The following is a 12,597-nucleotide window of genomic DNA, read 5'->3' as shown; positions in this document are numbered from 1 at the left end:
TAATCCAGGGGGCGGTATTGCGCCTAAAAGCTGTTTGCCAGCCGCCATTAAACAACAAATGAAGAACAAGAAGAAAACACAACAACAAAACGAACAAAATAGCCTACAAGAAGAAGAAAAGTTAGTATGGCGATTTCAGATAACACACAGGAGCTAGAACCCACCTGCTTCTTTTAAATCAGCTGTGTGGGAACATTTCGGGTTCCCTGTGGACTACAATAACGATGAAGTGTGCGAGTGGTGGATCGGACGAGGACGGTGTGTCGGCGTTGTTAGACAGCGGTGCGGTATGCTAATGGTAACACACGCCAAACATGCTAAATCATATCAGAAGGCATCAGCCAGATTTGCCAATCACCGGAGCCCGGCAAAAGACAACAGCAGTTCAACAGCTTATCCCCGCTGTTTTTAAGAAGCCAATAAACATGAAAGCCGAGAGACCAAAATAAATCACGGAAGCTTTTGGAATATGTTTTTCAAAGACTATGCGCCCTTGAAACAATTTCTTATTATTAATGTATTATTTTCAATACATTCTTTTTAGTTTCACAGCTTGATGAAACCTTTTTGTTTGACATCAGCCATTATAGATACTATGGCCATCTGAGTGTGTGTGGTACTGCTTGTGGTTTATTTGTAACTGTTTAATACAGTTAATTATTCAAAATGTCAGAGTTCCTTATTTTTAAACTGAAACTTGCACTACTGTTAAAAAATAAATAACAACAAACCTGGAATTATGCATTTGGGACTTTTTTTTTCTTTTTCTTGTTGTACCGAATCCGTACCGAACCGTGACCTCCAAACCGAGGTACGAACCGAACCGTGACTTCTGTGAACCGTTACACCCCTAATGACAGCAGTGGGTAAAACTGTGCATTGTCTCTCCACCACTTCAAAAACAATACCGTTTTTTGCCAAGAAGGTGAGGCTTATTGACAGGGCGAGATATAAATATACTGTTGGTACTTGTCAATGTCTCTAGGTATGTAAATCTAGCATTCCTAATATTGCATATTATATTCCAATTGCAATATCAGTCTAAATAACCGCGTTATTTAATTTTCAATAATATTCAAAGTTGTGCAGCCCAAATCCTAAGTATTGTTGCATAAGTGAACGAATACCTCCTAAGATACATACTTTAACACTTATTATTGCTATGGTAAAAACATTCTAGTAAGAATCCTTCAGTGGTGTAATCGATGATACTAACCAGGGGCACTTAACCAGATGGTCTCATTATTTTTTATCCCCCACCTCCTGCCAGCAATCAATCACTGTAAATTAATCACAGAGCTTTTCGAATCATGGTCAGAAAACAACACGGTACATAACGTCCTATTTGGTGACTGGTGAAGGGAAATGCCCCTGGTGTAATGTTGGAAAAACCCTGGGCATGAATTTTCCTTCTCTCCACACCCTTTAAACCAACTGACACTAACGAATTGACTTGCAGCACTGCTTAATAAAACTAAAAGCAGGAGATGCCATCCAGCCAACTCATTACAAAGGCCTGATCCTTTATAGCTAATGAACTTATGCTCTGTCACAGACAAGGGGACATTTACAATGCTGTCAAGGGTAACAGTCCTCTCACGTCCCTCCAGTGGCTTGATTTGAAAGGAATTTTTAAAAGCTGATGTTGGCTGAGAAAGATATGCATGGGTTGAATGCGGTGTTCACTTGTACTGAAATATTTACATGGTGGAGGAACATTCAAATGTATTCTAGCATTCAGAAATGTATAGGACATTCCCTCGCAGCACTTTCCCCCCTCATCAGGAATGCAGCTCCGGCATTTTACAAATAAATGTACAGTGTGGGCGGGCGGGTGGGTGGGTGGGTGGGCAGACGGGTGTTCCTGTGTGGGAGATTTTGCACTACTGACCATATGCCTTTGAACGTTGGGTATTCATGTCTATATTTTTTACTGGTGAAAATCCCACATATTTGACTCACATGAATGGGCCTGCTGCAGACAGATTTGGATGCTTCTCACTAGTGCATGGAAATGAGGAATGTGTACAGCTCCTGAAAAAAAACACTAAGCCAGCGTCTCTATTAGTGGAGTAAAACCAAGGAAGTTTTATTTTCAATCCGTTGTTTCATACAAAGACGCCTTAATAGTAATGCTGAAAACACCAAAAACTACTTTTTTTTACTTTTTTACTTTTGTATTGAAGAGTGTATAGTATTGCGGGTTATATAAATCGGCTGACATCAGCGTATACCCTGACATATTTACTGGTTTTATGTAAGCTCAAGTAATTTGTGATAGCAGTTGGTAATGAGCCTCAATAATTCAGATAAACAATCACATCAAATCCTTTTTTTATAGTCACTGCCAATAAGTGGTTGTTAATACATGACCAATGTTATATCTATTTTATATCATCTTACAAGGTTAAAGCTGTGGCAAATTAAAATCAGTTGGTGTCTAGGGAGTGATGAGTGAGGCAACAAATGTACAGGTTACCTTCTCTCTGTACTTAATTGCTTAAAATATTAGAGTTTCCTGTTTTTCAACTATAGATTGTTGTCCTAAAACCTGTCAAAGACTTAGCAGTCAATGTTTTTTTGAATGTGATGTTACATAGAAGCCTGAAATAAGATCAAGCTTATGAGATGTTCTTGTTTTTTTCTACGACATAAAATACGTCAGTTTTGTACAGCAGGATAAGGTCCACATCATAAAACGTGTGTTGGCCACAAAACGTATGCTTCATTCTGGGTTGGTCTACACAATTAATTGATCACTGCACGATTGGAGCTTTCTCTAGTTTCCGTATGTCAAGCAATGCTTCTTACAAAGGACATTTTGGAGCATTACATGCAACAATAGGTCCCATGTTAAAAGGGTTAGGTATATCATTCAAATGGGCCAATTTTCCTGAACATGTGATTTGTACTGTACATACTGCAAATACATACGTTTAAACATAATTATGACTTGCTTTGCTCTCTTTCTCTTAGGCCATGGAACCAAAGGAGTGTTCGAGCTGCTGGCAGGCTGGAGGAGAACGAGGGAGAACCTTCCCTTCAAGGAGCGTGTGGCAGACGCTTTTGCCGATGTGATGGTGTGCTACACCATGACCAGCTCACTCTACATCATCACATTCGGCATGGGAGCTAGCCCTTTTACCAACATCGAGTCGGTGAAAATCTTCTGCCAGAGCATGTGCGTTGCCATCCTGGTGAACTACTTCTATGTCTTCTCCTTCTACGGCTCCTGCCTGGTGTTTGCCGGACAGCTGGAGCAGAACCGCTACCACAGTGTTTTCTGTTGTAAAATCCCCTCAGTGGAGTACCTGGACCGCCAGCCCACGTGGTTTAAAACAATGATGAGTGACGGCCATGACTTGTCCACGCACCACGACAGCGTCCCCTACCAGAATCACTTCATCCAGCACTTCCTGCGTGAGCACTACACAGAATGGATTACCAACACTTATGTGAAACCTTTTGTGGTCATTCTATATCTCATCTACGCATCTTTCTCATTCATGGGATGTTTACAAATCAGTGATGGATCAAATATTGTGAACCTGCTGGCGAGTAACTCTCCGAGTGTTTCGTATGCCCTGACCCAGCAGAAATACTTCAGTAACTACAGTCCCGTGATTGGGTTTTACATTTACGAACCCATCGAGTACTGGAACTCCACGGTGCAGGAGCACCTGAAGACTTTGAGTCATGGCTTCAACAAGATCTCTTGGATGGACAACTTTTTCCACTACCTGCGGGTGGTGAATGTGAGTGCGTCAACCAAGGGTGACTTCATCACAATCCTCAAGGGCTCCTTTCTGCGCAGCCCTGAGTACCAGCACTTCTCTGAGGACATCATATTCTCCAAGAACCGTGAGACCGATGAGTACGACATCATCGCCTCTCGGATGTATTTGGTTGCCCGGACGACGGAGAAGAAGCGAGAGGAGGTGGTGGAGCTTCTGGAGAAGCTTCGTCCGTTGATGCTGATCAACAGCATCAAGTTCATTGCCTTCAATCCTACGTTTGTGTTCATGGACCGCTACAGCTCCTCTGTCATCTCGCCTATCCTGACCTCAGGCTTCAGCGTACTCACAATCCTCATCCTCACTTTCTTCCTGGTCATCAACCCCTTGGGTAACTTCTGGCTCATCCTCACAGTAACGTCCGTCGAGCTGGGCGTCTTGGGTTTGATGACCCTCTGGAACGTTGGCATGGACAGCATCTCAATCCTGTGCCTTATTTATACCCTCAACTTCGCCATGGATCACTGTGCACCACACTTGTACACTTTTGTGCTGGCCAATGAGCACACTAGGACGCAATGCATCAAGTTGGCACTGGAGGAGCACGGGGCGGCGATCCTGCAGAACACGTCCTGCTTCGTGATCGGGATCATGCCCCTGGTGTTTGTGCCTTCCAATCTGACCTACACACTGTTCAAGTGCTCCCTTCTCATCGCGGGCTGCGTTGTGCTGCACTGCTTCGTCATCCTGCCCGTCTTCCTGACCTTCTTCCCGCCGTCCAAAACGAGACACAAGAAAAAGAAAAGGGCCAAGCGTAAAGAGCGGGAGAGGGAGCGGGAGAGGGAAAGAGAAAGGGAGGAGATAGAATGCATTGAAGTCAGGGAAAATCCTGATCATGTGACAAATGTCTGAGTAGTTTTAGCAATGAGTATGAGTGGCTATCCGTCAGTTATTGATGGATTAGAGGTGTCCTCCAATGGTAAAGCGCCTCTTGAGGTGCAGGGGAGTTCGAGATATCCCCTCAGGAGTTGGAACTCCCGAACAATAGCAGCTAAGCTGGCTGGAGTAGAGCGCAGACCCACTGGTTAGTCATTCAGTCCTTCAGTCTGGACAGTGTATCTCATTTGCACAAACTGCAACATGGTTCTAAATCTCTCTCCCAACCGTTTGGTATACAAAGAAGTTGTTCTAGGGCTTACACTTTGCTAACCAATTGTGCAGGAGACGACAGTGCACGCACCTTACTCCTCACACCCAACAAAAAGAAACTATCCCAAATTCTGTGGAAAGAGAGGAACTGGGAAAAGCACACCAAATGCTTTTCTGTGAAACATACAATAGCTTAACAGCTGAACAGGGCAGATGGCATACACTGTGTCCATTATGAAGAGTTGCCTTGCACATTGCATTGTGTGAATACAGCCACGGTTAATATAAGCAGGAGATATGTCTGCTCTATTCCAGAGGTTAAATAAGGTTGTATGCAATGAGTAAAAGGAACTGCAGTGGGCTGCAGCGTACGAAGAGGAGGTGATAAGGGACTGTCGTGCAGCAGTATTTGAATAAGCAGCAAGCCTGAGTATGACTCAAGTTAATCCTAAACTGCTTTTGCACCAGACCAGTAAAACCAAAAGTGAAGAGTGTTTCCGAGGCATGAAATATTGAACTTTATAGCAGGTTGAAAACAATGGGAAGTCTATGTGAGAGAATGAATGTCTCTGTGATCAACTTACACAAGCTTACTGGCATGGCACTGGTTATTGCTCTGAATGTTATCCAAACCTAGCAGTGGTGCCAACTAGTGTATATTTTAGTTTGACTGAGTTCTATAACAACAACAACGTCTCAGTTAGTTTAAACTTTCATATAAGTCAACATGGATCATGAATTATTTAAGCTAATTTCAATGATTGCTACTAAATGTCTTTCAGATGAAGATTGTGAAGCAGGCTTTTAATTAAGCAGTAAGGCACTTTTAGTTACGTACACCATATCTGAATAATGTGAAAAACTGATAGATAGCCGAAGTGAAACCATTACCTTCAGGTGTTGTTCCAGAACTACGAAAGCCTCATGCAAAAATTTGACATTTACATTAAAAGAATTACTATAAATCTAGCCCTACCATATCGATAAGAGCAGCGCTACGTCACAGCCTGGCAACGGCCCGCCCGGCAACGGCCCGCCCACTTTCTGGTTAAGAAAAACAATTGGCGGAAAGCGGAAAAAATAGTTGGATCATGCTTAAAGCTGCTGTGTCATGTATTGCATGTCAAACAACAACAACTAAAAACATTACTTCACAGCTACATTATGATGCTAATAACAATAACGTCAAATTGTTAAAAGTCAAAGTAGTGACTGTAGTCGCTGCATTAAAATATAAAACATGACAAGCCAAGGAAATCCCAGTTTAAGTTTTAACCTGCTGCCTGCCAGTAGTCCACTGGCAGACTGAAATAGATCTCCAATGACGAATGCACAGTATTCCAATTTTTTTTATGTGATAGGTAACATCCTTCCAGAATCTGTACCGCCAGTCAAATGACAGAATGTTTTCACCCAAAAAGGGGCGCGGCCTTGACGTAGACGGAAGGTTCTGGATTGGTTGCTATCAACTATAGCCCTTGTATGGTCTTCACTCCATTTTGTAAAGACATGGTTAGTATGTTTGAAAAAGCAAAATCATTGTCTATTTAGTATTTGCCAGCCTTTAAAGCTACACTTGATCAATGGATCAAAAGACAATGTCACAAATAATCATCACACATCTGTATAATGGTTCACCTCAGCTCTGCAGAGCGTTTTAGCGTCTATTAGCCTGTTGTTGTTGTTCATGCACCCTCATGTCACAAACAAGTGCTGCTTTATGAATTCCATTCACCCCTAGCCTAAGACTATTGAGGGTGAGCATCAATCATGACAAATACAAGCTAAGGAATATTCTGTTAAAATAAGAAAAATGGCTCACGGTAAATGCTGTGTTTCCATGTTGTGTTCAGCAAATCAATCTTTAAACTTTGGTTCAATAATCAAGGGTGAAATAATAGCACGTACTATAAAAAACACTTAACCTCGTAAACATTTAACTTCTTCAAGTAATTAATTCTAGCTGCAAAATAGTGAAACAGAACTCTCCTGGAAGTGACGTTGAGACTTCGGCTGTCTATCTGGAAGACTAATAATGACATATTTAGGCCCTGAGCTGGTCTTGTCCATGGAATAAATAGCAAATCCCCTTCCTCAATGTTCAGTCTTAAAATGGCTCCCACCTCCCCAGTGTACACAATATTATCTGGTAATGTGCGAAGGCGCGATTAGAATCTATGTTGGAGACCCGATACAAAGACACTCAAGGTCAGCAGCTCTGACGAATACCAATCTGAAGCTGACCTCCTGCATGTGATAGAGACACCATGTATAAGAGCAGATGTGGCTGATTTCAGACCAGTCAATAATATGCTTTTAGGGGATTGGCTGGCTCTAAAGGGGCTATCACTAAGAGGACACTGCTGACCTGTTTTCTTGTGGTGTGAAGAGGGATAGTTCGCCATTAACAAGAAGCAAAAGGGTTATTAAACCCACTTATACCCACCCGCAGAATTAGATGCAGAGGTGAAAAAGAGTCATGAATTACCCGTCACCACATTTGCAGCTTTTGTGGAGTTAGAAAGTAATCTTAAATGCTAAGAACCTTAGGATTTTTATTTACCAAACCATGCTTGGAAAGTAGATGTGTTTGGCAGGCTACTTCATACAGCTGCTGCAGTAAATGTCACATTATGTAAAAGCCATGTCATGTATGTATAGCAAGAAGGCATGAAATGTTTGAAACACGGGAAAGAAATGCAAATCTTAAATAATTTAATACCCAAAATGAACTGTGTTTGCATGGCACTGTAATGTATGTATGCATGAATTTAATTTTTGTGTATGAAGTCTGCGTATTCTTTATTTTTGCTACGCTGTAGTGACTTATGTTTGTTGTTTCGATGCATATTCTGTAACACCATGTGCTGCAAAAGAACAACTTTAGTCATATCTGTGCCAAAACAGAAGCCAGAGGTTAATTTCATGTGTAAAATAACTGTAAATTACACTTTTCTATATTTTTTAAGAAAAGAATATACTATAGAAAGATTTTTAATGACATAATTTTCTTAAAAAAAGAATAAAAAAGGGAAGAAAAGTTGAACACAGTAAGCCAGTAATAAACAGTGGAATGTTACCAGTATACTAGATCTTATTTCTTGCACAATGCAGTGTCAATGTTTGTTGATGATTCACGTTTTTATACTGGAAACTGAGGCCATCTTTTTATTGTTTGTGTTTGTGTCTTGACTTCTTAATAATATACTATTCACCCTCATGTTTAAGATAACAGTTATTTACTCAACAGCCCTTTTTAAACAACAGCGGTCTATCAGGCTTTGTAATAATCACTCTAAAACCTGGTTAGAAAATAAGTTAATTTTAATGGCATCGCCAATTTATGTCTGAAATACAGCCATTACATGATAGCATAGCAGCAAATGTTTTTATTGTTTAGCTTTTAGGCTCTGCTGGATCATCATTCTTGGTCATTTCTTAATTTGTTATAGCTCAACCTTCACATTCACGATGCTTCAGATGTGTTACAATTAGCATTATAGCCAATACTGAGTAATGTCTGATTAGGCTCCTGTGTATTTCAATAGTAACATTATAATCTAATAGAGTTTATTCTAAAGCCATACACTGGGTCTTACCGATGGGTTATGGAAACGGCATGTATCCAATATTTAAAATCACATTATCAAAGTGTGCTTTGTCTTCTTTTGACAAACGACTTAAAGAACGAGATGACATTTTTCTAAAATGTTCCTCTTGTCAACAAATCCACTAAAAAGACCTCAAACAAAGTGTTCATCTTTCTGAACTACATATCTTTAGCACTTAGTCCCAAGCCCACTGAACATCGACTTGTTTCGAATGGGTTACAATGCATTTATACAAGAGGAAAACGCACATGTGTAGGTCTATTGTCAGTTGCACATTTAATATCCCAGCAATAGAGCTCTACAGCATGAAAGGACTAAACTGTCTGCTCTGATAAACAGGATCATTTGATTGGTACTTTTGCTATTTTCTCATGTTTTCTTTTCAGTAAGAATACTTTGCATAATCAAGCCATTCCTTAAAATAATGATTTCCTAAAGGGTTGCACATTATCTTACATTACAAATCAGTTTCACTGGACTTTATAAGATATGTGTTGTGCTGTCACCACTTTTGTCTTCTATGGGGATAACATAACTAAACTATATTTATTGTGACATTAAAGCTAAAGTATTATTATGAAACATGTTCATCAGATTGGATGTTGTCAAGGTTCCCTCAAAATCTATTTGTTATTCCACTAATAAGTGCAATATATCATCAACAGCACAATATTTCCATTTAGCTTGTTATATAACCCACATTGCAACCTTAGCCTCCGAGACAAATTGTTGTGCTATTACAACTCATCTGTCTTGTATGCCAACATTCATCAAACCTGTTATTTAATGGCTCCTACTTCAACATTTTTCACAAAGTCTCGACGTGTGTAGAAGGCAACTAGGTCAAAACAAAGTAAGGCTATATCCGTCCCATTTGAGTCCAATTACTGTTGATGAAACATGCATTGTTTGCTTCATACACTGCACAATTGGAATATATCTATATATATATACAGTATATCCAGAATTGCTTAATATTGTGAAGTACAGAAATACTTTACGGTTTTGTAGCTGTCAAAAGCAAATGTCGTGCCACTGTTTCCCTATCCTGGCCAATACAACATTGTCTAAAAGGTGGTCTAAAACTCACCCGATTTTGAGTTTTGTGACTCAAACACGTTGAATTATAACACAATTCATGTCTATAGCTGTCAATGTATCTCTGGTACAAGGTGTTGTTTGCGTTTACAAGTATTTGGAGGATCCTGGTCAGTTTCATTTTGCCAAAGTATGAGCCTAATATACTGTGTCTTAGAAGGGAATACCACTCAGTAAAATAAGTTTAGTCAGTATGGTCAGTACATCCTCAAACCACGAAAGAAATGATCTTGAAATGCATTGAAGAATGTTAACATGGTGTTGCCATGTTATGTTTCCATACACAGGACCTGGAAGTCAGGTGATATTGACACATAGGTAATATGAACTTTTCAGGTATTTTTCAAATCATAGTCTTTGGAAGGCGAACTTTTTAGGCTTACTTTCAGGCTTGAAATTAGAAATGTAGGAAAAGTACATCACATTATACCAAATGAGAAATAAAAGACCGGTTTAAATGTGCAGATAAGTCTGACATGAACACATGAAACCAGCTACTGAATGTAATAGTAGATTTGTCCCTAGAATATTCTTTAAAGCGAGATGTGTAACATTAGCTTAAGAGTGGCCATCAACTCTACAAGTGACAGTTACGGAATAAAGATAATGCTAAAAGCTGCACTGTATAAAAGAGTCATCAAGTCACTAAACTGACTCAGTATTATAAATTAGATCAATTAATCAATAAACCGTCTACAGTTTGCTAATATTTTCTTAAATGAACCACTATGTAGGTATTAGAAAGAAAGGTTGTATTGGCTGTATTGGCTTGTTATAGGAATGTTTTTGTAAAACATTTGAGCTTAAGAGTATTTTCCAATACGTTACTTAATTTATATGATCCTGTCCACAATTGATAATTATTGAATACATTTCAATGCTACAATTTAGTGTAACAGCTAAAACAGCTGAAAATAATAATATCATTGGTAAACTAACCATGTAATGTGTGTTTATTAACACCTTCCTGACGCTTGCTAACACAAGCTAGCATGAAACACCAGAGGCTACTAGCCCTGTTGTAGCAAGAGACGTTGTACGACTCATCTAAAATATACTGAATTGTGTAAAAAGTATTTTGTTCCCTACTGATTCCATTTCCTTAATGAGATTAATAATATATAGTTGATATTTATTTACCTAAATATAATCCAGTTAAATAGCAACTTCATACCTTTGCTGTATCTAGAGTTTGCTAACATTAGCCATAACATAGTGATCTTGTGATAAATACCTTTACTGCAGAAATGATACCAATAATGTATAGTCATACACAGTGGTGAACCGTGTCTATCACAACTGACATTCTGTAGACACACACCGCCCGCCGCTGATCGCTCTCATTCGCTTTACTTCTGGTTTTGAGGTTGTCATGATAATGATGACTACAATGGTTTCGCAAAATGGGTGGTATTCCTCTTTTAAGTATTGTAAGCGCCTGGTAGCTTCATAAGTCTGTGCTCTTCATTGTACTGGTGGCATTGCCAATATGACAATGAAGATGTTGTGTGTTTAAGGTGAATTACATGTTTACCTCATGACTGAGTATGTCTTTTGAACCAGGTGCAGTCAATACACACTGTGATGAGATGACAATGGTGTCAATTGCTGTTGTCGGTTTGCGTTTTCTTTGAACAGGTGAGGGGACATGTATTCAATGGTCATTTGATATTTATAATGATACAATACTGTGGAATTTACAGTTGTAATTGCTGTCTTAATGCCTTTCTCATAACTGTTCATTTTACAACAATGACTGCCAACGAATGTTGGTTTAGTAGTCTCCTAAAGAATGAAGTTTGATTTACTTTCTCACCACCTCTAGTCCATGTTCACATTCCCAATATGCTGACTCATCTGTTTGACCAGCATACAGCTCTGCATAGACTTATATTTTACACACAGTACATGTGCACACATTGCTGAGGTATAATCCTCGAAGATGAACAGGGAAATACCAGATCTGTCTTTCTTTTACTTGTTTTTCTGGACTCCTTCTTAGGTGTTGGCAGAGCTTGAACTCTGTTTTTCTAATCTTTGCCTGTTGCCGAGCAGCAGGGAGATCTATGTATAACCTAGAGAAATACAGGAGTGATTCATGTTTGCTTATGTTGCCAAACCACTAAGGGTGTCCATCATTGCAGTTTTGTTCTTCAATAATTAGATATGAATATAGATGTTAATATAATGCATATTGGTGATCAAATACGAATAAAGCCTCTTACACACCAAACTGACACCAAAGAACACCAAAGAATACCAAAGAACACGTCCCGACGGAACGTCACCTCACGTCTCCTTGGCCACTGGAACACACCACAAAGACTTCAGCCGACGGCTAAGAAGCACGTACGAACTGCACATGCGTGAGTGACAATAACTCTCCTTACCAGCAGGCGGCGGTAGTGTGTATTCGTCATTCAAAAGAGGCAACCTGAAGACAGACTGCGTGATAACCGAGAGAAGAAGAACAGACTGCGTGATATAAATAAGCAACAAATAGCGTATGCGTTCCATTTTCACTCTACAGCGAGAAGCTCACGGGGCTTTCCCGAACCTGTGTCGAGAGCTGGAGTTAAATGAAATCTCAGATTTGCCTTCTTAATAGTTTGTTTGGGTCCCTCACTTCCGTTTCGCTTCTCATGCACTGTTTCGCTAAGCTGAACAGCCAATCAGAGTGATTTCTGAGGCCGATGGCCTCCAGATTCAGCATCGGGTGGAAGGTGTCGGCATGGCCGAAAAGACACTACGGTGCACAACGGTGCAGAACACACCAATCTGAGTAAGGCGACACAACGCTCATCGACGGCCCGACATCTATCGACGCTGATCATCAGCTCGGTGTGTAAGGGGCTTAAGAGTCCCTTTATCAGAGCATTCTTATATCATAATTAGTGTTTAATTAAGCCTTGCATTAAACTTTTGATAGTACTTCCTCTGTGTAGGCTGGGTCATCATGACTTGAAACTCAAATTATGTCATTGGCAAACAGGAATGTTTGTGTT

At 39.9% G+C, this 12,597-nt stretch overlaps 1 protein-coding gene across 1 annotated transcript in view; it reads left to right on the top strand.

Annotated features, from left to right (window-relative positions):
• The window catches only part of ptchd4 (patched domain containing 4), a 72,064-nt gene extending 63,879 nt beyond the window's left edge, over positions 1 to 8,185 (top strand). Inside the window, exon 3 of the mRNA XM_071202004.1 lies at positions 2,977 to 8,185. Within this exon, the coding sequence (XP_071058105.1) occupies positions 2,977 to 4,646 (1,670 nt within the window). The 3' untranslated portion in view covers positions 4,647 to 8,185. The remainder of the gene's footprint in view (positions 1 to 2,976) is intronic.
• The last annotated feature ends 4,412 nt before the right edge of the window (positions 8,186 to 12,597 follow it).

This window comes from Pseudochaenichthys georgianus, chromosome 24 (genome assembly GCF_902827115.2).
Source record: "Pseudochaenichthys georgianus chromosome 24, fPseGeo1.2, whole genome shotgun sequence".
Lineage (NCBI taxonomy): Eukaryota > Metazoa > Chordata > Actinopteri > Perciformes > Channichthyidae > Pseudochaenichthys > Pseudochaenichthys georgianus.
Note: the sequence above shows the minus strand (reverse complement) of the source record. Positions and strands in the feature narration are given on the sequence as shown.